This window comes from Oncorhynchus kisutch, linkage group LG7 (genome assembly GCF_002021735.2).
Source record: "Oncorhynchus kisutch isolate 150728-3 linkage group LG7, Okis_V2, whole genome shotgun sequence".
In the NCBI taxonomy this organism is placed as follows: domain Eukaryota; kingdom Metazoa; phylum Chordata; class Actinopteri; order Salmoniformes; family Salmonidae; genus Oncorhynchus; species Oncorhynchus kisutch.
In genome coordinates, this window is record NC_034180.2 from 49,850,801 (window position 1) to 49,878,253 (window position 27,453).

At 42.3% G+C, this 27,453-nt stretch overlaps 1 protein-coding gene across 2 annotated transcripts in view; it reads right to left on the reverse strand.

Annotated features, from left to right (window-relative positions):
- Positions 1–1,430: 1,430 nt before the first annotated feature.
- wdr35 (WD repeat domain 35) overlaps positions 1,431–27,453 on the reverse strand; it is a 44,582-nt gene continuing 18,559 nt past the window's right edge. For both annotated transcript variants that reach the window (XM_031829238.1, XM_031829237.1), the window contains 15 exons: positions 27,231–27,300; positions 26,993–27,046; positions 26,772–26,881; positions 26,269–26,488; positions 25,797–25,877; positions 25,373–25,509; positions 19,552–19,755; positions 19,149–19,295; positions 18,350–18,482; positions 17,600–17,710; positions 16,355–16,519; positions 14,296–14,436; positions 12,931–13,087; positions 7,254–7,494; positions 1,431–3,828 (listed from right to left, as the gene is read on the reverse strand). In XM_031829238.1, coding sequence (XP_031685098.1) covers positions 3,678–3,828; positions 7,254–7,494; positions 12,931–13,087; positions 14,296–14,436; positions 16,355–16,519; positions 17,600–17,710; positions 18,350–18,482; positions 19,149–19,295; positions 19,552–19,755; positions 25,373–25,509; positions 25,797–25,877; positions 26,269–26,488; positions 26,772–26,881; positions 26,993–27,046; positions 27,231–27,300 — 2,122 coding nt within the window. In that variant the 3' untranslated portion in view covers positions 1,431–3,677. The remainder of the gene's footprint in view (positions 3,829–7,253; positions 7,495–12,930; positions 13,088–14,295; positions 14,437–16,354; positions 16,520–17,599; positions 17,711–18,349; positions 18,483–19,148; positions 19,296–19,551; positions 19,756–25,372; positions 25,510–25,796; positions 25,878–26,268; positions 26,489–26,771; positions 26,882–26,992; positions 27,047–27,230; positions 27,301–27,453) is intronic.

The following is a 27,453-nucleotide window of genomic DNA, read 5'->3' on the forward strand; positions in this document are numbered from 1 at the left end:
CTTGAATGAGTAGGTGTGTTCAAACTTTTGACTGGTACTGTATGTATAAATGTATGTTTTTCACTTTTAAAAGTATTGTTGTCTGTATCATAATGTTATGTTTAACTTACTTGATATTCCAGATCTTCTTGTGCTGCATGAGGCAATCATTTTTGATCATAGCTTTTTGTGTGGTCTCTGTTCTGTGGAATTGAATAACCCTGTTCATATTGTTACCCATGTAAATAATAAATCAAATTTACCCACACAATCAAATACCAATCAACCATATTTTATACATTTCATGTTTTCCTCATTCGCCATTAGGAGCCTTTTTAAGTTTGTCATTTAGGATAAAGAAAAAGCATATCTCTCTCCAGAAATACTCTCGTGACTGATTTCTGCTTTTTGAGACCTAGAGGAAAATGGACTCAACAATTAAAATGTTTCTTTTTTTACTAGGCAAGTCAGTTAAGAACAAATTCTTATTTTCAATGATGGTCTAGGAACAGTGGGTTAACTGCCTGTTCAGGGGCAGAACGACAGATTTGTACCTTGTCAGCTCGGGGATTCGAACTTGCAACCTTTCGGTTACTAGTCCAACGCTCTAACCACTAGGCTACCCTGACCTAGTCTTCCACATTAGTGGATATGCACTTCAAATATAGGCTGTTCCCTGAGCACCGAAGACGTGGATGTCGATTAAGGCAGCCCCCCTGCACCTCTCTGATTCAGAGGGGTTGGGGGTTAAATACGGAAGACACATTTCAGTTGAATTACATTCAGTTGGACAACTGACTAGATATCCCCCTTTCTCCTGCTTAAAAAATTATGTTATCTATTGCTCACTGTATGATACCAATTGTGGACCATAGATGGCAGAAATAGACTGTACACAAGCAAAACATCCCACTCCTGTTGCCAGCCTGACCTTGATCAACCTGATTTGAAGTTGGCTGTGTTTCCAAGGCAACAAACAAAATAAAACAGGGAGTACTTGTATGAAACAATGATTTTCCATTGCGTGCTTGTTGACATTAATTACATGACCAAATTTATATTTAAGTCAGTTAAGAACAAATTCTTATTCACAATGACAGCCTACAACTGCTTTGTTCATGGGAAGAACAACAGATTTTTACCTTGTCAGCTCGGGGATTCGATCCAGCAACCTTTTGGTTACTGGTCCAATGCTGTAACCACTAGGCTATCTGCCGCCCTAAACAGAGTTTATAAGAAAGTTTGGCAAACTCAGACCAAGCTCATTCCGGGAGATGAAATTCCTTCAACATTGGTGGTTAATATCATTGACATTAAGACAATCTCTCTGATTAGCATAAGTGCTCTACAAGCAGGTAAAGGTGGATTTCAAGTCTCCTGGTAAGTCCAGTATAAACCTCTTTCCAATTAACAAATGAAAGTGGAACAAATAAAACATGCAACAAAAAGACTCGTATGTTATTTCATTTAATATACATTTTTATCAATATCAAATGACATTCCATTTAATTATGTCAAGACAATATACTAAAATTGGTCCCTTTTCAATATTTTGTTCAGTAAAAATTAAGAGTAACAGTTTTATGAAACCAGTTGCACAAAATGTGTATGCGTCGACATGTCACAAAAACATTTGAGTCTTTAAAACCTTTAAAATTAAGAGAACATCACTGCTTAAGAGTTTTAAAAAATAGATGTGTGATATGTACTGTCAACAAACAACTGTAGCAAACCACATGAACATAAAAAACACCCTGGAAACCTTAGTGCTAGATAAATGGAAAACAAGTTTAAATAAATTGATGAATATAATAACACTTTGAGTTCTGTATCAGGCTACTATTTGAAGTATTTTATCTAATAGACAGAGCTCCATCATGTTGACACCCCATGCCAATCCATAATCAATACATTTGTTATGCAAAACAAATGAAGTACTGACTACTGGACTGGCTGACATGGATCTGTCAGATTCACAGATCTCCAATACACTTACAATAAGGACGGAATTACAGTGCCTTCAGGAAGTATTCACACCCCTAGACTTTTCCACGTTTAGTTGTGTTACAGGTTGAATTTTAAATGGATTAAACTGAGATTTTTGGGTCACTGGCCTACACAAAATACCCCATCATGTCAAAGCGGAATTATGTTTTAGACATTTTTACAAATCAATAAAGAAAATGAACAGCTGTCTTGAGTCAATAAGTATTCACCCCCTTGTTATGGCAAGCCTAAATCATTTCAGGAGGAAAACTTTGATTAACAAGTCACATAATAAGATGCATGGACTTACTCTATGTGCAATAATAGTGTTTAACATGACTTTTGAATGACTACATCATCTCTGTACCCCACATATACAATTATTTGTAAGGTCCCTCAGTCGAGCAGGGAATTTCAAACACAGATTCAACCACAAAGACCAGAGACCAAGGGAGGTTTTCCAATGCCTCGCAAAGAAGGGCACCTATTGGTAGATGGTTTAAAATCAAAAAGCAGACATTGAATATCCCTTTGACCATGGTGAAGTTAATAATTACACTTTGGATGGTGTATCAATACACCCAGTCACTACAAAGATACAGTTGACGGACAGCTAGGAAACTGCTCAAGGATTTCACCATAAGTTCAATGGAGACTTTAAAACAGTTAGTTTATTGACTGTGATAGGAGAAAAGGATGGATCAAAAACATTGTAGTTACTCCACAATACTAACCTAATTGACCGAGTGAAAAGAAGAAATTCAAATATTCCAAAACATGCATCCTGTTTGCAACAAGGCACTACAGTAATACTGCAAAACATGTGGCAAAGCAATTAACTTTTTGTACTGAATACAAAGTATTATGTTCGGGGCAAATCCAATACAACACATTACTGAGTTCCACTCTCCATATTTTCAAGCATAGTGCTGGCTGCATCATGTTATGGGTATGCTTGTCATCGATAAGGACTGGGGAGTTTTTCAGGATAAAAAAAAGAAATGGAGCTAAGCACAGGCAAAATCCTAGATGAAAACCTGGTTCAGTCTGCTTTCCACCAGACACTGGGAGATTAATGAATCTTTCAGCAGGATGATAACCTAAAACACAAGGCCAAATTTACACGAGAGTTGCTCACCAAGAAGACACTGAATGTTCTTGAGTGGCCGGGGTACAATTTTGACTTCAATCTACTTGAAAATCTATTTGCAAGACCTGAAAATGGTTGTCTAGCAATGATCAACAACCAATTTGACAGAGCTTGAAGAATAAATAAAAAATGGCCAGATGTTGCACAGTACCGATGTGGAAAGCTCTTAGAGACTTACCCAGAAAGACTCACAGCTGTAATCACTGCCAAAGGTGATTCTACAAAGTATTGACTCAGTGGTGTAAATACTTATGTAAAATTAGATATTTCTATTTTTCATTTTCAATAAATTAGCAAACATTTCTAAAAACCAGTTTTCACTTCGTCATTATGGGGTATTGTGTGTAGATGGGTGAGAATTTTTAAAAATCCATTTTGAATTCAGGCTTGAACAACAAAATGTGGAATAAATCAAGGGCTATAAATGAATTCTGAAGGCACCGTATTTAGTTAGCCTGAGTGTAGTGTGAGCCAATGTATGCGTCGTACCTGCCCTGTTCTTGGGGCTTATCCTTGGAAACTCAAAAGTTTGCAGTACTGATTGACATAAAGATCTTGGACTTTATGCCAGCGAGCTGTGGCACAGAGGGCAGAAGTTGTGGCTGCCAATCTCGTTTTCCAGTGCACAGTGCTTACACACGCTGCACATCCAGAACTGGTACTCTGAGATGGTCCAGCCGGTCACGATGCAGGTGGGCAGCTTCCCCTCAGCCCTGGAAGAGAACAGAATGATGGTTGGAGAAGATGAAGCTTTACTAACTACAGGCCTGTCATGTGGAACAGTGTACGTTTGCTAATACTTTGTTTTACCGGTTAAAGCTGGTACCTTCCTGGTATGTATATAGTACTAACTAAGAAACTATGTGGCAACAATAAATACTATCTGGTACTTACCTGAAAGGATTCAACTCAATCAGTATCTACATTGTACCAATTGTTACCCAGTGATGCTTGTGCCACTGAAGCTCAAAATAAACCCAAGTGTAGAATGATCAGGTAATTACCAAGTACTACACAGACAGCCATAGTCCTGTTATATTACTTGGAGAGAGCAATTACACAAGACACGGTTGGAACCCGCGCAGGGCTCTCTCCAACAAGGGGAAATGACTACAATGTATATTAGTAATCCCCGATGATCGAGAGAGAGAGAGAGAGAGAGAGAGAGAGAGAGAGAGAGAGAGAGAGAGAGAGAGAGAGAGAGAGAGAGAGAGAGAGAGAGAGAGAGAGAGAGAGAGAGAGAGAGAGAGAGAGAGAGAGAGAGAGAGAGAGAGAGAGACACACACAGAGAGAGAGAGAGAGAGAGAGAGAGAGAGAGAGAGAGAGAGAGAGAGAGAGAGAGAGAGAGAGAGGAGAGAGAGAGAGAGAGAGAAAGGAGAGAGAGCAAAAGAGAGAAAAGGAAAGAGAGAGAGAGAGAGAAAAAGAGAGTGTAACTGTAGCTATCAGAGGTACAACAGTCCAGGTATATGTTCAAGGAGGAGGGTTTAGCAGTCCAGACCAGGGTACAGCAGTCCAGACCAGGGTACAATATGGACAGGCTACAGCAGTCCAGACCAGGGTACAAGATGGACAGGCTACAGCAGTCCAGACCAGGGTACAAGATGGACAGGGTTTAGCAGTCCAGGCCAGGGTACAAGATGGACAAGGTTTAGCAGTCCAGGCCAGGGTACAAGATGGACAGGGTTTAGCAGTCCAGGCCAGGGTACAAGATGGACAAGGTTTAGCAGTCCAGACCAGGGTACAAGATGGACAGGGTACAGCAGTCCAGACGAGGGTACAAGATGGACAGAGTTTAGCAGTCCAGACCAGGGTACAAGATGGACAGGGTACAGCAGTCCAGACCAGGCTACAGCAGTCCAGACCAGGGTACAAGAAGGACAGGGTTTAGCAGTCCAGACCAAGGTACAAGAAGGACAGGGTTTAGCAGTCCAGACCAGGGTTCAGCAGTCCAGACCAGGGTACACGATGGACAGGGTTTAGCAGTCCAGACCAGGGTACAAGATGGACAGGGTTTAGCAGTCCAGACCAGGGTTCAGCAGTCCAGACCAGGGTACAAGATGGACAGGGATTCGCAGTCCAGACCAGAGTACAAGATGGACAGGGTTTCGCAGTCCAGACCAGGGTACAAGATGGACAGGGTTTAGCAGTCCAGACCAGGGTACAAGATGGACAGGGTTTAGCAGTCCAGACCAGGGTACAATATGGACAGGGTTTAGCAGTCCAGACCAGGGTACAATATGGACAGGGTTTAGCAGTCCAGACCAGGGTACAAGAAGGACAGGGTTTAGCAGTCCAGACCAGGGTACAAGAAGGACAGGGTTTAGCAGTCCAGACCAGGGTACAAGAAGGACAGGGTTTAGCAATCCAGACTAGGGTTCAGCAGTCCAGACCAGGGTACAAGATGGACAGGGTTTAGCAGTCCAGACCAGGGTACCGCAGTCCAGACCAGGGTACAAGATGGACAGGGTACAGCAGTCCAGACCAGGGTACAAGAAGGACAGGGTTTAGCAGTCCAGACCAGGGTACAAGATGGACAGGGTTTAAAAGTCCAGACCAGGGTACAAGAAGGACAAGGTTTAGCAGTCCAGACCAGGGTACAAGAAGGACAAGGTTTAGCAGTCCAGACCAGGGTACAAGAAGGACAAGGTTTAGCAGTCCAGACCAGGGTACAAGATGGACAGGGTTTAGCAGTCCAGACCAGGCTACAGCAGTCCAGACCAGGTTACAAGATGGCCAGGGTACAGCATTCCAGACCAGGGTACAAGATGGACAAGGTTTAGCAGTCCAGACCAGGGTACAAGAAGGACAAGGTTTAGCAGTCCAGACCAGGGTACAAGATGGACAGGGTTTAGCAGTCCAGATCTATGTTCAAGATGGACAGGGTTTAGCAGTCCAAACCAGGGTTCAAGATGGACAGGGTTTAGCAGTCCAAACCAGGGTTCAAGATGGACAGGGTTTAGCAGTCCAAACCAGGGTTCAAGATGGACAGGGTTTAGCAGTCCAGACCAGGGTTCAAGATGGACAGGGTTTAGCTCTCACCCATTAAGCCAGCCGGCAGGCAAGCTCAATCAAGCACAGCTAAAATATTCATTAATTATGGCTTGGGGGCGCTATTTTCATATCCGGATGAAAAGTGTGCCCAAAGTAAACTGCCTGATACTCAGGCCCAGAAGCTTGGATATGCATATAATTGGTAGATTTGTATAGAAAACACTCTAAAGTTTCTAAAACTGTTTGAATAAAGTCTGTGAGTATAATAGAACTGATTTGGCAGGCGAAACCCGAGCACAATCCATCCAGGGAAATGTTTTGTTTGAGGTCTGTTTCCCATTGGTTTTCTATGGCAAGGACGTTTTAATAGAAATATCCTTGCAGTTCCTATAGCTTCCACTAGATGTCAACAGTCTTTAGAAATTGGTTGATGTTTTTCCTTTAGAGAAATGAAGAAGTAGCCCTGTTATTTTCCTGTGTCACTCCAGGTGCACTCTAATGATTTGGTGCGCACGACCTGGAACATGCTTTCTTTGTTTTCATCCGGTATTGAACGCTGTTTATCCCATCTTAAATTTTATTGATTATTTACGTTAAAAAATACCTAAAGTTGTATTACGAAAGTTGTTTGAAATGTTTGGACAAAGATTACAGGTAACTTATGAGATATTTTGTAGTCATGTAGAGTGAGTTGGAACCAGTGTTTTTCTGGATCAAACGCGCCAAATAAATGGACATTTTGGATATATAACGACAGAATTAAACGAACAAAAGGATCATTTGTTATGTTTATGGGACATATTGGAGTGCCAACAGAAGAAGCTCGTCAAAGATAAGGCGTGAATTATATCTTTATTTCTGAGTTTTGTGTCACGGCTGGCGGGTTGAATTATGATTGTCTGTGTTTGTTTGATGGGTTGCTGTCCTCAGATAATAGCACGGTTTGCTTTCACCGTAAAGCATTTTTGGAATCTGACACTGCGGCTGGAATAACAACAAGTGTAGCTTTAATTTGGTGTATTGCATGTGTGATTTCATGTGATTTCATGTTGTCAAATCAATCCCGCTAAAGGGATTTGATCCATAAGAAGTTAAATATATATCCTATTTGAACCCAGGCCTGTAATGCAGTGGTCATGGCCCTCACCCCTCAGGAGCGTTGTCCAGTCCAGACATGTGGTTGTTCTTGGGGCTGTGTTTGGTGAAGATCTCCAGAGCCAGGTCTTCATAGAGCTGTCTCTGCTCAGGGCTCAGGCTCTCCAGGGACTCCAGCTTGATGAAAGCTCTGGAACACGTACTGAAAGCCCGGTTGGCTGATGAGCAGATGGCCAGCAGGGAGTAGATCTCAACCACTGGGATGATGTCCTCGTAGTCCCGTAGGTGGAGAGCTGGAGGGGAGATTAGTTGAGTATTTACAGTTCATTTTAACATCTTGTGTATACTCCCCTTGTCCTAAGGGTAAAACATTTTTTTTACCTGCCTTCACTAAACCCCTCAAATAAAGCAGCTTAATTGAATTTTAAAACCCAAATCTATTTTGCATGAAGAAACAACCTGTCATTCATCACAAAACTGTGTGAATATCTGAGGGTTTCCCCTCTACACAATGCAGAAAGACTGCATTTAATCAGTGGACACCAGTTGTTTTTATTACAACACACCGATCATAATTGTTTTCTTTACTAAAGTAGAGGTTTATTATTACTCTTATTATTGCTAAAGGTACTGCATAGATGTAGTCATTTATTTTTTAGAAAAAGATAGCACTTGTATAGCCTAAGCAAGTAGCAGAAATGTGCAGAAAGTAGTTTTTAATTAATTTTATTGAAGGGAAACAATAACAGTCTAACTTTTTTGGCAACATAGTGATATATTCTTATATACTGTAAAATGAGGAATTCAACTACAAAATACTAGTCTTCTCCCATTTTTTAAAAACCATTGCCCCCCACCCACAAGGTGTATAAACAACAACAATAAATAACAATAAAATAAGATAATAGATACAAAACAAAAACGTGAAGAGCATAAATCAATCCACTCTAATTAGCACATTTAGAACAATATGCAAGTGTGTGTGCATGGACTTTGCAGATACATTTCTCACATGTGCAGCGCATAGTATTTGTTTTACAGTACTTTGGGGGGAATAATTGGCATCTCCTCCACTTGCCTGCCCCAGCCTCAGGTGGATCAGGACAAGATTCAGCCCCCGAACAGCTTTCACAAGCGCTGCAGAGGCTGCTGTACAGGGGAGGCGCTCCCTTCATTGAATGTGTTACAAGTGCCTTTCCCAGCTGTTCCAGGAACACCCTCCTCTTGTTCTGCTTATCAGGCATCCAGGTCGGGTTGATCTTGTTCCATATCATGAAGGCATTGTATGAGGACACATCAATGATGCTATGGAAGCTGACCAGGGGTCAGCGGGCAGTCATCCTCCTGCAGCTGTAAGTTCCAATCACCTTGTCCAGGTTTTCCACGCCTTCTTTCTTGTGGTTGTATTCCAAGGATGATGGCTGGCTTCCTGTCCTCACGATCAACGATCTCAGCCGTTTTGTGCAGTGTGCTCAGGAGGACCACATTCTTGTTCCTCTTTGGGAGGTAAGAAACTAGAGTAGTGGTGGGGGTGAAGGCAAACTTTGATGAGAAGGCCTCACTCCCCCTTGTTGCGAGGAGTGCAGGGGGGAGCTCAGGCTTGTTCTTTCTAACTGTGCCAACCATGGTGATCTTCCTCTTCAGGAGCTGCTGGCTGAGTTCAAAAGAAGTGAAGAAATTGTAACACGTGACATTGTGCCACCTCAGTCCATTTCTTTATAACTACCGGGTCAAAAAATAATATTTGTACCCTGGTGGTGTACAGCTTTCATGGAAATATGAACAAGGCGATGTTTCACTTTTTCTAATGTTGGGGTCACTCTAGAAAAAGACATCACATTTTTTGTTGAAAAAATATAATTTAGGGGCATTTCTCTGCTGTTAAACAGTGTCGGGTCATGTTTGACCCTTAAGACAACAAGGGTTAAGGTCAGTGCTGGTAAAACAGTGTACAAGTAATTTATACATGAATAGGTAACCTACACAACTATTTTCCAAGAAACTGACATGTGACCACATTCCGCAAACACCCTTAGAATACAGATAGCTGTTTAGCTAAACCAAGCTAATCACACCCTGAATACATATACCTGTTTAGCTAAACCAAGCTAATCAAACCCTGAATACATATACCTGTTCAGCTAAACCAAGCTAATCACACCCTGAATACATATACCTGTTTAGCTAAACCAAGCTAATCACACCCTGAATACATATACCGGTTCAGCTAAACCAAGCTAATCACACCCTGAATACATATACCTGTTCAGTTCAGCTAAACCAAGCTAATCACACCCTGAATACAGTGAGCTGTTCAGCTAAACCAAGCTAATCACACCCTGAACACAGTGAGCTGTTCAGCTAAACCAAGCTAATCACACCCTGAATACAGATACCTGTTCAGCTACACCAAGCTAATCACACCCTGAATACATATACCTGTTCAGCTAAACCAAGCTAATCACACCCTGTATACATATACCTGTTCAGCTAAACCAAGCTAATCACACCCTGAATACATATACCTGTTCAGCTAAACCAAGCTAATCACACCCTGAATACATATACCTGTTCAGCTAAACCAAGCTAATCACACCCTGAATACATATACCTGTTCAGCTAAACCAAGCTAATCACACCCTGAATACATATACCTGTTCAGCTACACCAAGCTAATCACACCCTGAATACATATACCTGTTCAGCTACACCAAGCTAATCACACCCTGAATACATATACCTGTTTAGCTAAACCAAGCTAATCACACCCTGAATACATATACCTGTTTAGCTAAACCAAGCTAATCACACCCTGAATACATATACCTGTTTAGCTAAACCAAGCTAATCACACCCTGAATACATATACCTGTTTAGCTAAACCAAGCTAATCACACCCTGAATACATACCTGTTTAGCTAAACCAAGCTAATCACACCCTGAATACATACCTGTTTAGCTAAACCAAGCTAATCACAACCTGAATACAGATAGCTGTTTAGCTAAACCAAGCTAATCACACCCTGAATACATATACCGGTTCAGCTAAACCAAGCTAATCACACCCTGAATACAGTGAGCTGTTCAGCTAAACCAAGCTAATCACACCCTGAACACAGTGAGCTGTTCAGCTAAACCAAGCGAATCACACCCTGAATACAGATAGCTGTTCAGCTACACCAAGCTAATCACACCCTGAATACAGTGAGCTGTTCAGCTAAACCAAGCTAATCACACCCTGAATACAGTGAGCTGTTCAGCTAAACCAAGCTAATCACACCCTGAATACAGAGAGCTGTTCAGCTAAACCAAGCTAATCACACCCTGAATACAGTGAGCTGTTCAGCTAAACCAAGCTAATCACACCCTGAATACAGTGAGCTGTTCAGCTAAACCAAGCTAATCACACCCTGAATACAGAGAGCTGTTCAGCTAAACCAAGCTAATCACACCCTGAATACAGTGAGCTGTTCAGCTACACCAAGCTAATCACACCCTGAATACATATACCTGTTCAGCTAAACCAAGCTAAATCACACCCTGTATACATATACCTGTTCAGCTAAACCAAGCTAATCACACCCTGAATACATATACCTGTTTAGCTAAACCAAGCTAATCACACCCTGAATACATTTCCTTCAGAAAGTATTCACACCCCTTGTTTTTTTCCAAATTTTAACGTGTTACAGTCTGAATTTAAAATGAATTAAATTGAGATTTTGTGTCACTGTCACGTCAAAGTGGAACAAAGTTTTTTTGAAGTTTTTACAAATGAATTACAAATAAAAATCTGAACTGTCTTGAGTCAATAAGTATTCAACCCCTTTGTTATGGCAAGCCTAAATATATTCAGGAGTAAAAATGTGCTTAAGTCACATAATGAGTTGCATATGATTTTTGAATGACTACCTCATCTCTGTAACCTCACATACAATTATCTGTAAGGTCCCCTCAGTCGAGCGGTGAATTTCAAACACAGATTTAATCGCAATCTCTTCATTTTATCTCAATCTCTTCATTCAAAGACTCAAATCATGGACACTCTTCCTGACAGTTGTGGCTGCTTTGCGTGATGTATTGTTGTCTCTACCTTCTTGCCCTTTGTGCTGTTGTCTGTGCCCAATAATGTTTGTACCATGTTTTATTGTTGCTAGCATGTTGTCGTTGTTATGTTGTGTTGCTACCATGTTGTGTTGTCATATGTTGCTGCCTTGCTATGTTGTCGTCTTATAGGTCTCTCTCTAAGTAGCGTTGTCTCTCTTGTGGCTATTATTTTGTAGCCGCTCCTTCCGAGGTATGTGTATGCCAATAGGACTTAGTGTTTTTGGTTCATTTAAATTGTTCATGTACATTTTTGGTAATTTGTTCCCAGGGGGGGAAGGGGAATGCACCTTGGGAGTGTTTAGGCGAGAGGCCTACGGGCATACATAACCAGTAGTATTTAATCTGTCTATGCACACTAAGTAAGACCTGGGCGGACCAAACCCTGTATTTTGGTTAGTGCACCAGGTGGTGCTAAAGGTTAGGTTAGAAGTAGGAAGGCAGGTAAGTTAGGAGAGGGGACTCTTTAACTTTTACTTTCTTTGCTTTGGTTCCGTCTAGACCCTTTTCCCCACTTTACCGTGTGAAGGAATAATAAATTCCCTGTAAACTGTATTTCAAATCATATCAAATGTATTTATAAAGCCCTTCGTACATCAGCTGATATCTCAAAGTGCTGAACAGAAACCCAGCCTAAAACCCCAAACAGCAAGCAATGCAGGTGTAGAAGCACGGTAGCTAGGAAAAACTCCCTAGAAAGGCCAAAACCTAGGAAGAAACCTAGAGAGGAACCAGGCTATGAGGGGTGGCCAGTCCTCTTCTGGCTGTGCCGGGTGGAGATGATAACAGAACATGGCCAAGATGTTCAAATGTTCATAAATGACCAGCATGGTCCAATAATAATAAGGCAGAACAGTCTCTGTTTTTCTCTGCCTCTGTCATCCTTCCCCGCACCTACGATCACATACTTTTTCACTCCACGGGGAGTTGAGATATAACAGGGTGTTGCGTTCCCTCCTCCAAGAGATGTCAGTTAAGAACTGTTACACACTTGCCTAATTAAATTAAATAAAGACCAGGGAGGTTTTCCAAAGCCTTGCAAAGAAGTGCACCTATTGGAAGGGAATACAGGAACCTGTTCAGTTAAACCAAGCTCCTAAAAATAAAGAAACCTATCAAGGTGGTCCTAATAAATACAGACGTTTACTCCGGTATAGGCTTTTGTCATGGTCTCCATTGAGATTTAGTTTGTTTATTTTGTGTGCCTTCAGAAAGAGTGGAGATAAACAAACAATCTAATAAGAAATATGATGTGCCATTTAACAGACGCTTTTATCCAAAGCATTTTACGTACAGGTGGTCGCGGGAATCGAACCCACTTATCCTGGCATTGCAAGCACCACGCTCTACCAACTGAGCTACAGAGTGATTTAACAGTTTGAATGTATGAACAGAGGGCTAGTAAAAAAAAAACACCCTCAAGGATGAATGAGAAAGGGTTACGGGCACAGTCATACCTCGGAGAAGGCATAGGCCTACATACCCTTTAATAGACGCTTGATAAAAGAGAGGGCTGTCTTTGTTATTTGCCATGTCTTTTCATACCTGGTGAAGCGAGAAGGTTGTCAGGAACAGCAGAGAGAAGAAAGAAGGATAGAAAATATAACATATAGAGAGAGGGGTACCTGTCTTCATGGCTTTCACCATGTAGCCTTCGTACAGCTGCCTCTGAGCCAGCAGGAAGAAGTGGTAGGCCTCGGCCCCACGCCAGGCGCTGTCCACCATGCGGTTGTCTGAGGAGGTGGCGTCCTCCTCCAGCAGGCCAGCTAGAGCAGATGTAGCCTGAAGGAAGAGAAGGGAGTGGCTGATGAATGAACACTGTTGTACATCTGTTATCAGAGGGGAATTAAAGACCAAGCTATAGTATCAGTACATCTGTTATCAGAGGGGAATTAAAGACCAAGCTATAGTATCAGTACATCTGTTATCAGAGGGCAATTAAAGACCAAGCTATAGTATCAGTACATCTGTTATCAGAGGGGAATTAAAGACCAAGCTATAGTATCAGTACATCTGTTATCAGAGGGGAATTAAAGACCAAGCTATAGTATCAGTACATCTGTTATCAGAGGGGAATTAAAGACCAAGCTATAGTATCAGTACATCTGTTATCAGAGGGGAATTAAAGACCAAGCTATAGTATCAGTACATCTGTTATCAGAGGGGAATTAAAGACCAAGCTATAGTATCAGTACATCTGTTATCAGAGGGGAATTAAAGACCAAGCTATAGTATCAGTACATCTGTTATCAGAGGGGAATTAAAGACCAAGCTATAGTATCAGTACATCTGTTATCAGAGGGGAATTAAAGACCAAGCTATAGTATCAGTACATCTGTTATCAGAGGGGAATTAAAGACCAAGCTATAGTATCAGTACATCTGTTATCAGAGGGGAATTAAAGACCAAGCTATAGTATCAGTACATCTGTTATCAGAGGGGAATTTACTGTTATCAGAGGGGAATTAAAGACCAAGCCATAGTATCAGTACATCTGTTATCAGAGGGAAATTTACTGTTATCAGAGGGGAATTAAAGACCAAGCCATAGTATCAGTACATCTGTTATCAGAGGGGAATTTACTGTTATCAGAGGGGAATTAAAGACCAAGCCATAGTATCAGTACATCTGTTATCAGAGGGGAATTAAACACCAAACTATTGATATGCTTAATCTGTATTCACTTTTGGAAAATAACAAGAGCTCCCTTTGCACTGGTGTAAACACTATATAAATCAGACCCTTGTAGCCAACAACTCCAACAAATTGTAAATTACATTACTGTTAGCATTAAATAGCATTCTTTTTATTTTATTTTTTACTTTGCATTATTGGAAAAGCAACCGTAAGTGAGCCTTTCACTGTTAGTCTACACCTGTTATTTACAAAGCGTGTGACAAATAACATTTGATTTGATAGCAGCCAACAAACCACAATGACACATAGGACCTAAAGGATTGTATGTCTTAATGACTGTGTGGTTTGTGTACCTCTGACGTCTTCCCTTTGGCCTTGTTCTGCTGGGAGGTCTTCACTTGGCTGTGGTAGTTCTCCACTAGCAGGGCTGCCAGCACATACAGCTTCTTCACCCTCAATGGCCGGGTCCTCCTCTTAGCCTCCTCATCCGCTATCTGACAAGTTAACACAGCAGATGACAGATGGGTCTCTTGACACCAGTGTACAGGAGAATAATAAGAGCTCAGCCACGGGTCTTTCTCTAATCCGTTCCGAGGCACAATATAGTTAAATACCTCTGAAGGTTATTAGCTAAGGACTGAATTGGAAGATAAGTATTAGATTTGACTGTAGTGGTGAAGTGTGGATATTTACTGTGGCGGTGAAGTGTGGTATTTACTGAAGTGGGGAAGTGTGGTATTTACTGAAGTGGGGAAGTGTGGTATTTACTGAAGTGGGGAAGTGTGGTATTTACTGAAGTGGGGAAGTGTGGTATTTACTGAAGTGGGGAAGTGTGGTATTTACTGAAGTGGGGTATTTACTGAAGTGGGGAAGTGTGGTATTTACTGAAGTGGGGAAGTGTGGTATTTACTGAAGTGGGGTATTTACTGAAGTGGGGAAGTGTGGTATTTACTGAAGTGGGGAAGTGTGGTATTTACTGAAGTGGGGTATTTACTGAAGTGGGGAAGTGTGGTATTTACTGAAGTGGGGAAGTGTGGTATTTACTGAAGTGGGGTATTACTGAAGTGGGGAAGTGTGGTATTTACTGAAGTGGGGAAGTGTGGTATTTACTGAAGTGGGGTATTTACTGAAGTGGGGAAGTGTGGTATTTACTGAAGTGGGGAAGTGTGGTATTTACTGAAGTGGGGAAGTGTGGTATTTACTGAAGTGGGGAAGTGTGGTATTTACTGAAGTGGGGAAGTGTGGTATTTACTGAAGTGGGGAAGTGTGGTATTTACTGAAGTGGGGAAGTGTGGTATTTACTGAAGTGGGGAAGTGTGGTATTTACTGTAGTGGGGAAGTGTGGTATTTACTGTAGTGGGGAAGTGGAATATTTACTGTAGTGGGGAAGTGTGGATATTTACTGAAGTGGGGAAGTGTGGATATTTACTGAAGCGGTGAAGTGTGGTATTTACTGTGGCGGTGAAGTGTGGTATTTACTGAAGTGGGGAAGTGTGGTATTTACTGAAGTGGGGAAGTGTGGTATTTACTGAAGTGGTGAAGTGTGGTATTTACTGTAGTGTGGTATTTACTGAAGTGGGGAAGTGTGGTATTTAATGAAGTGGGAAAGTGTGGTATTTAATGAAGTGGGAAAGTGTGGTATTTACTGAAGTGGGGAAGTGTGGTATTTACTGAAGTGGGGAAGTGTGATATTTACTGAAGTGGGGAAGTGTGGTATTTACTGAAGTGGTGAAGTGTGGTATTTACTGTAGTGTGGTATTTACTGAAGTGGGGAAGTGTGGTATTTACTGAAGTGGGGAAGTGTGGTATTTACTGAAGTGGGGAAGTGTGGTATTTACTGTAGTGGGGTATTTACTGAAGTGGGGAAGTGTGGTATTTACTGAAGTGGGGAAGTGTGGTATTTACTGAAGTGGGGAAGTGTGGTATTTACTGAAGTGGGGAAGTGTGGTATTTACTGAAGTGGGGAAGTGTGGTATTTACTGAAGTGGGGAAGTGTGGTATTTACTGAAGTGGGGAAGTGTGGTATTTACTGAAGTGGGGAAGTGTGGTATTTACTGAAGTGGGGAAGTGTGGTATTTACTGTAGCGGGGAAGTGTGGTATTTACTGTAGCGGGGAAGTGTGGTATTTACTGTAGCGGGGAAGTGTGGGTATTTACTGTAGCGGGGAAGTGTGGGTATTTACTGTAGCGGGGAAGTGTGGTATTTACTGTAGCGGGGAAGTGTGGGTATTTACTGTAGTGGTGACGTATGGTATTCATCATTGGAAGTGTTGCAGATTTTCTATTGGTTGATCATGTCCCTTTATGTGTGCCCTACCAATTACATTCCAACATTTGCCTTCTTAACGCCAGAAGCCACTTCAAAACAAGAATGTGACTTTGCATGGTGTTAAGGCATAATCGTTGGCAGTACCTTGAACATGAGTTTAGCTGCTTCTAGGAAATGATGGGCTTTACGGTACAACTCCACGGCCTCCAAAGGCTTGTTCTTCTCCAGCAGGTGAGAGGCATACTTGGCCAGAAGAGAGTTGATCTCTTTCATGTTGTGGTTTTTGGCCAGCTCCACAGCTTTGTTCCACTGTGAAAAAGCAGAAACAGTTATGCACTAATAAATGCACCTGATATGAATGTATAAGTGTGAGTCAGAACAATGTTGTGTCTTTGTGTTTACATGTGGTGTGGAAAGTAATGTTTTGTTGTTGGTTAATTGTGATATGTTGGTATGTTTTGTGAATAAATAATTGTTTAATATACAATACCAGTCAAAAGTTCGGACACGCCTGCCAAGAGTGTGCAAAGCTGTCATCAAGGCAAAGGGTGGCTACTTTGAAGAATCTCAAATATAAAATATATTTTGATTTGTTTAACACTTTTTTGGTTACTACATGATTCCATATGTGTTATTTCATAGTTTTGATGTCTTCACAATTGTTCTACAATGTAGAAAATAGTAAAAATGAAGACAAACCCTGGAATGAGTCGGTGTGTCCAAACCTTTGACTGGTACTGTATATTTTCTAATATGTAGAAATTAGATTGAAAAAAACTATGTTTGGGCTTTGGAAAAAATAACCAGTTGAAAGATAATTTAAAAGCTATTGGTGTGAGCCTAATGCTGGAGGTCCTGGAGGTCCATACGTGGTTTTCAACACAACAGGAAATGGGGAGAAAAGTATCATGATGAAAGCATGTGTATCAGGAAAACTGTGTCCAAAATAACATGCGTTTAATAAACTGCCTTGAGCTAAATTATCTATATCACATATCCTAACACTTCTCTCCTGGTCACATTTACATCAAGCAATTCTGTTATGATGCCTCAAAAGAAACGTGGCACATGAAAGAAAATAGTGTTGCTCATGTCTGTCGTGCTGATGCCGAAGACATCTGAAAAAACACACTTCAGTAGTAAAAACCATTCACAGTGCAATGACAAAAGAATTGACAGTGCAATCCTCAGAACAGAAAGTCCTACTGTGGTCTGCCACTGGTGCAGTGATATCATCTGGTGTGGTGATGTCAAAACCTAGTTGGTGGAGGACAGCGGGGACTGCCAGTTTACACTTTCCAATTTGGAATCAGCACTGAATAGATAAACTGTCCTAAGCTCAGAACCACAACCCCTCTGGAGGTCTCTGACCGTTTGTCCGTCTCTCACCTGGTTTAGATGAACGCAGGCGTCGACAGCAGCCTTGGGCTGGTTGCACTTCAGGTAGGCGTTTACCGTCTGCTCACACATGCCTACGGTGACAAACATCTGGCCGATGTCCTACGACGTGCAAACATAAAAGATAGATGAGGGGAAAGGGTTTTCTTTGTCCACGTGGAAATGGCTGAATGTGGGAAATTACAATTGAAGCCTTTAAAGTTAAGGAGATATTTATGGATTTGAGTCCATTTAGTCAGGATGTGAAATTCAATTCCTCAATTGAAAATTGCCCATTGTTCTTGAATTTCAGGTATCACTTCCTGAATTGATTGGGTTGAAAATTAAAACCAAATTGACCCCAACCGTGGTAGAAACCTACTAAACACACTGTATTTATTGACATGCTGATGGAAGCCAGACGGACGGGTAGGAGAGGTGAGTCAGAGAAAGTGGAGAACCAACACTAAACACTAGCTCAGGGATGGCAGACAGACATTTACAGTCTCTTCACTCTATCCAGCTCGTTAACAATCAGAGAAACTTCAAACATTCCCAAAACAATTAAACAATGGATAGAGGACTATGTTTTTGCACATTTTGATGGCGACGAAATAGCACCAATTTTCAGTACGGCCCTCCAGACCTCATTGAATACTGAGGACAAGAAGTGGCCCCTGCACTCACTTTTTTAACTGTAACGTAGGTATAAAAGCACTACTGGACACTTATCTCATGTCCTCTCTTTTCTACAGCCCTCACCGGTAGCAGTTTGTGGTTCTCCGGTAGAGAACTAGCCAGTCGTTCCAGTCCGTCGTAATCCTCCAGCATGTAGTAACACTCTGCCAGCCTCTCCTGGTTGCGCCCCTGAAGGTAGTATTGGACCGCATTAACCCTGGAGAGGAGCATTGGCAACAAAGCATTTGCAGACTACAATACTAGTACACTCACACGATATTATGAAACCACAAGTGTCAAAATTTTAAATGTCAACATAAGAGACAAAATGCTGAGGGAAAGGATCCTGGCAAGACCACTGGACTCTGTTCTGTTGTCTAGAATCACACGTGCAAGTATGGCCTCCCGAGTGGTGCAGCGTTCTGAGGCACTGCAGCGCAGTGCTTGAAGCGTCACTACAGACCCGGGTTGGATCCCAGGCTGTGTCACAACCGGCCGTGACCCGGGAGTCCCATAGGGCGGCACACAATTGGCTCAGCAACATCCGGGTTAGGGGAGGGTTTGACCGGGGGGGCTTTACTTGGCTCATCGTGTTCTAGTGAATCCTTGTGGCGGGGTCGGGCGCCTGCAGGCTGACCTAGGTCATCAGTTGAACAGTATTTCACCCAACAGATGGCTTCCAGGTTAAGCGAGCGGGTGTTAAGAAACGCAATTTGGCAGGTCATGTTTCAGAGGATGCATGACCCAACCTTCATGTCTCCCAAGCACGTTGGGGGGTTGCAGCGATGAGACAAGATCGCAATTGGATATCATGAAATTGGGGGAGAAAAAGTGGTAAAATACCATTCACCATCTTGAAATATAAAAAGTGAAAGACCCGTACCACTTCTGTCGGTCTGCAAAGTAGTCCCCGATGGCATTGTACGCCTGCTCCAGCAGGGCATCATCACAGTCACCTGATCCCGTCTTCAGGAGCTGAAGGACGCGGAACCAGTCCCCCAGCTTAATCCTCAGGCTGATAGCCAGGTCCCTAAAGAGAGAGATGTTATCTGTCGTTAGCTGTAAGGTACAGCATCCATATTAGGACAGCATCACATCATGGAAGTTAAGTCAATAGTGAAAAACTTCAACACCATTTTACCAACTTTAATCAACAGGTGAACATTGCTTTAACATTCTAAAACATAACAAAAAACAAGGGTATCCTTTATTGTTTAGTGTCTTCAATATTTAGCATAAGCCATACAGGTAAAGCACAACATCCTACATGACATCCAACACCTTACCTGCGATCCATGTCCAGGTACATTCTCTCGGCCTCCTCGAACCTGCCGAAGTAGGCCGCCACCTCGGCCTGTTTCATGGCTTCGCTCTGCAGGTTGCCCAGGCTCTTGACGAACTCGATGCCCTGGTAGTCCTTACAGCGGACAAAAGCCTGCTCAGCCGTCTTCAGGTCCAGCTTCTGGAGGGCCGCCTCGGCCAATAGGCGCCTGGGAGCAGATCAATAGCACGGTGAAGACTATAATATTGTGAAATGTCTCTTGAGAAGGTTCAGAACATTTACACAGGCTCACTAGATGTGATTAGGGTTGTAAAATTCAGTAACTTACCCAAAATCCCCAGGTTTACCAGAAATCGTGGTTGGAGGAATCCGAATTCGCTCCTGATTCTGAGAATCTTCCAACCACGATTACTGTAATTTTGCAACCCTACATGCAAATGCAATATAATCATAACCTGTGGTATACCAACAAAACCCCTCCTGAAAAAACACATTTTGAAAAAAGTCCACACTTTAGTGTTGTCACACAGTTGAAGTGGGAAGTTTACATACACCTTAGCCAAATACATTTAAACTCTGTTTTCCACATTCCGGACATTTAATCCTAGTAAATATTCCCTGTCTTAGGTGAGTTAGGATCACTACTTTATTTTTAGAATGTAAAATGTCAGAATAATAGTAGAGAGAATGATTTATTCAAGCTGTTATTTCTTTCATCACATTCCCAGTGGGTCATAAGTGTACATAAACTCAATTACTATTTGGTAGCATTGCCTTTAAATTGTTTAACTTGGGTCAAATGTTTCGGGTTGCCTTCCACAAGCTTCCCACAATAAGTTAGGTGAATTTTGGCCAATTCCTCCTGACAGAGCTGGTGTAGCCGAGTCAGGTTTGTAGGCCTCCTTGCTCGCACACGCTTTTTCAGTTCTGCCCACAAATGTTCTATAGGATGGAGGTCAGGGCTTTGTGATGGCCACTCTAATACCTTGACTTTGTTGTCCTTAAGCCATTTTGCCACAACTTTGGAAGTATGCTTGGGGTCATTGTCCATTTGGAAAACCCATTTGCGACCAAGCATTAACGTCCTGACTGATGTCTTGAGCTGTTGCTTCAATATATCCACATACTTTTCCTTTCTCGTGATGCCCTCCATTTTGTGAAGTGCAGCAGTCCCTCCTGCAGCAAATCACCCCCACAACATGATGCTGCCACCCCCGTGCTTCACGGTTGGGATGGCCTCCCACTTTTTCCTCCAAACATAACAATGGTAATTATGGCCAAACAGTTCTATTTTTGTTTCAACAGACCAGAGGACATTTCTCCAAGAAGTACGATATTTGTCCCAATGTGCAGTTGCAAACCCGTAGTCTGGCTTTTTTATGGCATTTTGGAGCAGTGGCTTCTTCCTTGCTGAGCGGCCTTTCAGGTTATGTTGATATAGGACTTGTTTTACTGTGGATATAGATACTTTTGTACCTGCATCTTCACAAGCTCCTTTGCTGTTGTTCTGGGATTGATTTGCACTTTCACACCAAAGTACGTTCATCTCTAGGAGACAGAACGCATCTCCTTCCTGAGCGGTATGACGGCTGCATGGTCCCATGGTACTTGCGTACTATTGTTTGTACAGATGAAAGTGGTACCTTCAGGCGTTTGGAAATTGCTCCCAAGGATGAACCAGACTTGTGGAGGTCTACAATTTTTCTGAGGTCTTGGCTGATTTCTTTTGATTTTCTCATGATGTCAAGCAAAGAGGCACAGAGTTTGAAGGTTGGCCTTGAAATACATCCACAGGTACACGTCCAATTGACTCAAATGATGTCAATTAGCCTATCAGAAGCTTCTAAAGCCATGACATAATTTTCTGGAATTTTCCAAGCTGTTTAAAGGCACAGGCAACTTAGTGTATGTAAAATTCTGACCCACTGGAAATGTGATATAGTGAATTATAAGTGAAATAATCTGTTTGTAAACAATTGTTGGAAAAATTACTTGTGTCATGCACAAAGTAGATGTCCTAACCGACTTGCCAAAACTAGTTTGTTAACAAGAAATTTGTGGAGTGGTTGAAAAACTAGTTTTAATGACTCCAACCTAACTGTATGTAAACTTCCGACTTCAGTTGTATGTCACAATAAGACTCCAGAGTGGCGCAGCTGTCTAACACGGAACACAAACCGGCTACGCGCGTGCGCCATCGTGCATACATTGATTTTGTCCCCTACACCAAACGCGATCACGACACGCAGGTTAAAATATCAAAACAAACTCTGAACCAATGACATTAATTTGGGGACAGGTCGAAAATCATTAAACATGTATGGCAATTTAGCTAGTTAGCGTGCTGTTGCTAGGTAATTTGTCCTATTTAGCTAGCTTGCTGTTGCTAGCTAATTTGTACTGGGATATAAACATTGAGTTGTTAATTTTACCTGAAATGCACAAGGTCTAATACTCCGACAATTAATCCACACATAAAACGGCCAACCGAATCGTTTATAGTCATCTCTCCTCCTTCCAGGCTTTTTCATCTTTGAACTTATATGGTGATTGGCATCTACACTTGTACCACGACAACCGGCAAAACTTAGTCTTTCAATCACCCACGTGGGTATAACCAATGAGGAGATGGCAGAGGCAGGACTTTCAGCGCGATCTGCGTCAGAAATAGAAAGGAGTTCTATTTTAGCCCTTGGCATCGCAGACGCTCGTTGGCGTGCATGAGCAGTGTGGGTGCAATAATTGAATAACAAATTTTTTTTGCAATGCTCACGCACGCAACGTGTCCGGTCTGGTCAGCATGTAAGGCACTGCATCTCAGTACTAGAGGCATCACTACAGACACCCTGGTTCGATTCCAGGCTGTATAATAACCATCCGTGATTGGGAGTCTCATAGGGCGGCGCACAATTGGCCCAGCATCGTCCGGGTTTGGCCGGTGTAGGCCGTCATTGTAAATAAGAATTTGTACTTAACTGACTTGCCTAGTTAAATAAATGTAAAAAATCTAAAGAATGACATGCCGCAGAGAATGTCTTTAAATCTCACTGGGGTGTTGGGAAGAAGTGGTCTGAATCAGACTGGAGTGTTGTGGTGGAGTGCTCTGAATCCGACTGGGGTGTTGGGGTGGAGTGGTCTGAATCAGACTGGGGGTGTCGGGGTGGAGTGCTCTGAATCCGACTGGGGTGTTGGGGTGGAGTGTTCTGAATCAGACTGGGGTGGTGATGGGATGGTGTGTGTGTGTGTGTGTGTGTGTGCGCGCGTGTGTGCGCGTGAGTGAGTGACGAAGGTTGTTCTTACAACTTTTGCTCCACCTGAACTCCTGATCCTGAAAATGACTAGTTACCTTTGGTATGCATCTTGTACACGGAGCACCTTAGAAATGGAACATTTGCGGGCAATACAGGCATGTCAAAATATCTGTGGCACATCAGGTCTCTACCACTACACCTTGTTCAGTCAATCGAAGGGACTTCTCACCCCTGACAGGTTGGTTTCAGCACCAAGGGGAGGAAAGGGACATTTCTTCCCAAAAGTTCCAAAATTCCTCGAGTCGGTGTGAAAAATGACATGGGGAGCCGAAGTCCTCTTTCAACCAGAATCCTTTAGCCGAGTGCTACCAAAACAGCGAGATAAATCAACCATACTCCGTCGCGCCAGCGTGGGGATTCTCCCACATAACCAGATGAATATTAGCCTTTGATTAAAAAAAAAAGGACAGTGATGCTTTCAACCTGTATCAGGGATGGGAAGCCCAGGCTCACCTTAAATGATGTTCTTCAAATACGAGTATAAAACTAAACTGAAAATGTGACTAGGACTGATATTTTAAGAATAGGCCAAATCTCCTTCTGTTGCTAGACATTCCATATGTTACACATGCCACAGTTTCTCCTCTGTTTGTTCTTTGAGGAGAACATCATTAAACAGACCATACACTTGTAAAAAGCATTGAGTTCCCACTTTCTGACGTCACATAGGTCCTACAAAAATTTATTTTGACCCCCGACCCAAACGTCTGTGTGGCACGTTTTCTGAGCAAACTGATGCTTGCTGGGTGTGAGCGCCTACTGGAAAGGCTGCAAAGGCTCAGGGTAGACATTGATGTCAATACAAGAGTCCATTCAAACTGGGTAAGAATGGAGGACTGACTGACAGAATAGATTATTGAAAGGCCTTAAAGAGACTGTTCACTCCAATATCAAATGATAAGTCATTTTCAGACTTTAAAAGTAGTCTAATGTCAAGAAGAATCACAAGCCATCAATCGTGTAGATCCAGCTGCATGCCTCAAAACCAAATTAAACACAAAAAAAACTGGATATTGTGTTTATCTTTTCCATCCATTTTGGATTGAGGCATATAGCTGGATCTACACATCAGATGGCAAGGTCAGCATATAGCTGGATCTACACATCAGATGGCAAGGTCAGCATATAGCTGGATCTACACATCAGATGGCAAGGTCAGCATATAGCTGGATCTACACATCAGATGGCAAGGTCAGCATATAGCTGGATCTACACATCAGATGGCAAGGTCAGCATATAGCTGGATCTACACATCAGATGGCAAGGTCAGCATATAGCTGGATCTACACATCAGATGGCAAGGTCAGCATATAGCTGGATCTACACATCAGATGGCAAGGTCAGCATATAGCTGGATCTACACATCAGATGGCAAGGTCAGCATATAGCTGGATCTACACATCAGATGGCAAGGTCAGCATATAGCTGGATCTACACATCAGATGGCAAGGTCAGCATATAGCTGGATCTACACATCAGATGGCAAGGTCAGCATATAGCTGGATCTACACATCAGATGGCAAGGTCAGCATATAGCTGGATCTACACATCAGATGGCAAGGTCAGCATATAGCTGGATCTACACATCAGATGGCAAGGTCAGCATATAGCTGGATCTACACATCAGATGGCAAGGTCAGCATATAGCTGGATCTACACATCAGATGGCAAGGTCAGCATATAGCTGGATCTACACATCAGATGGCAAGGTCAGCATATAGCTGGATCTACACATCAGATGGCAAGGTCAGCATATAGCTGGATCTACACATCAGATGGCAAGGTCAGCATATAGCTGGATCTACACATCAGATGGCAAGGTCAGCATATAGCTGGATCTACACATCAGATGGCAAGGTCAGCATATAGCTGGATCTACACATCAGATGGCAAGGTCAGCATATAGCTGGATCTACACATCAGATGGCAAGGTCAGCATATAGCTGGATCTACACATCAGATGGCAAGGTCAGCATATAGCTGGATCTACACATCAGATGGCAAGGTCAGCATATAGCTGGATCTACACATCAGATGGCAAGGTCAGCATATAGCTGGATCTACACATCAGATGGCAAGGTCAGCATATAGCTGGATCTACACATCAGATGGCAAGGTCAGCATATAGCTGGATCTACACATCAGATGGCAAGGTCAGCATATAGCTGGATCTACACATCAGATGGCAAGGTCAGTATATAGCTGGATGCACACATCAGATAGCAAGGTCAGCATATAGCTGGATCTACACATCAGATGGCAAGGTCAGCATATAGCTGGGTGCACACATCAGATGGCAAGGTCAGCATATAGCTGGGTGCACACATCAGATGGCCAGGGACCTGGACATATCTCAACCGAAGACAACTTATGAGGTGTTCTGAAACTATCATTTTGTAATGAACTGTCCCTTTAAGTGACTCCATGACATGCAGGGTTACTGTCTATGTAACCTCATCCGCAGGCTTTTTCCCCAAAGGGGGCCGGGAACAAGATGACTGTCCATGTATTTACCAGAGTCTGGGGTGAGGGTTGTCTTCGATGAACTGGGAGGCGTCCTCTATGCCCACTTTCTCGATCAGCGCGCGGCTGTCGCGGAGGGAGCGGATCTCAAAGTTGATGAGGTAATCCTTGTTCGGCCTCTCCGGATCCTAAGAGGAAATCTAAGATCACTCCACATTCCCATTGCATCACGGATATTCCGGACCTTTTGGCATCCGACTCCATTTAGCAAAGTATACTTTACATAACTAACAGAAATAGACACGTCTTTGCTGTTGTTGTGCACATTCATTTGTGTTCTGCTGGGAGCCTGTATGTATTCCAATAGCAATAGTAAACATCTGTTCCCGTACAGCTAACTGCCTAACTTTATTTGCTGTCATATTACTGGTATTACGGAAAGTGTGACTTTTGCATATGAAGAAAAGAAGGTTACCTTCATGATTTCATCTAGCAGGACTGATTTGATTTCCAGGTCTTCAAAGTTGCAAATGTATCCAGACGTTTGAATGGGTTCCTGATTAATATGGAATATTAAAATCATGAGAAATTGTATGTCAAAAAAACAAAACACAGCAGAGTGAAGGAAAAGCAGCCAACAAGTGCTCAGCCTATGTGCGAACTCCTTCAAGACTGTTGGAAAAGCATTCCAAGTGAAGCAGGTTGAGAGAATGCCAAGAGTGTGCAAAGCTTTCATCAAGACAAAGGGTGGCTATTTTGACGAATATCAAATGTAAAATATATTTTGATTTGTTAAACACTTTTTGGTTACTACATGATTCCATATGAGTTATTTCATAGTTTTGATGTCTTCTACAAATGTAGAAAATAGCAACAATAAAGAAAAACCCTGGAATGAGTAGGTGTGTTCAAACTTTTGACTGGTACTGTATGTCAGAGGGACACACCTCTGGGTCCAGGTTCCTGAACACGTACATCCTGGTCTTTTCCATCATGGCAAACAGATCAGGGTTGTCATTGGCCCACAGCATGTCCCAGACGTCCTTACGCTCAAACTTGGAGGGGTCGCCTGTCCCCGCCTGGCTTCCAGAGCCATCATCCGAAGACGAACGCACTTCCAGGTCCAAAAACGTAAGCACTCCCGAAATATCAATAATCGCCAGGCGGCTAAAGAAAAACATGGGTTTTTATCAATACAAGATTTTACAATATTTTTTTTGAAAATAACGTCACTTTGTTTCTTGCAATGAAGTTCACCAAACAGCTTTTGAACCAGGCAATAACTGTTCAGATGGTTCATAGCAATGCTATGTCGGTTGTACTTCTGTACTGAAAGCAATAAGCTTCATTGCTTCATTCTCTTCATTCATTCTCTTATTCTCTTATCAAGATCTGCTACTGAAACACCACGTATGGTGTCATATTACAGTAACCAGCCAACAGTCCTGACCTGGAGGTACAGTTGAGTGAGAGCTGGTAGGCCCGGTAGTTCAAGGAGTATTTCTGCACCAGAGCAACGTTAGGGAGGCTGTATTTGTGGATGGTACCAGACTCACGGCCCTTTGATCACAAACAGACAAACACGGTAAAAAAAAAAACATTTCCAAACTGAACTTTTCTGATCATTGATAGAACTTAATACTCAATTAAAATCCTGAGAGAAATACCTACCACAATCAGTGTCTTGTCTGTTGCTGTGATGCAACAAATGGGGTCTCGTGTTGCCTAAAACAGAAAAGGGAAATATATGAGGCAATGGGTTAAGAATTAATGATTTCCATGCAACTTTATTGAATGTATTTTTGATAGCTCTATCTTGGAGTTTTAACAGGCATTGTAACCCGAGGGTGACATAGTCAGCTTGTGTTAACAAAGTGGGTGTTTGTGTGCTTCTAAAAATGCAACTCACAGTGAAGGCCTTGGCAAAGTCCAGGGGGCCCTCAGTGGTCCCAGATGGACTATCATCAATATGATAAACCCTTCAGAGAGAGACAGAGAAAATCCCCTGTATTAACATTAACAGCAGACAAATACATTTCCTCAGTGAAAACAATGTACTGAACAAAAGTCAAATCGGCTTTTTAACAAATTATCGTACGACAGACCACGTATTCACCCTGCACACCCTAATT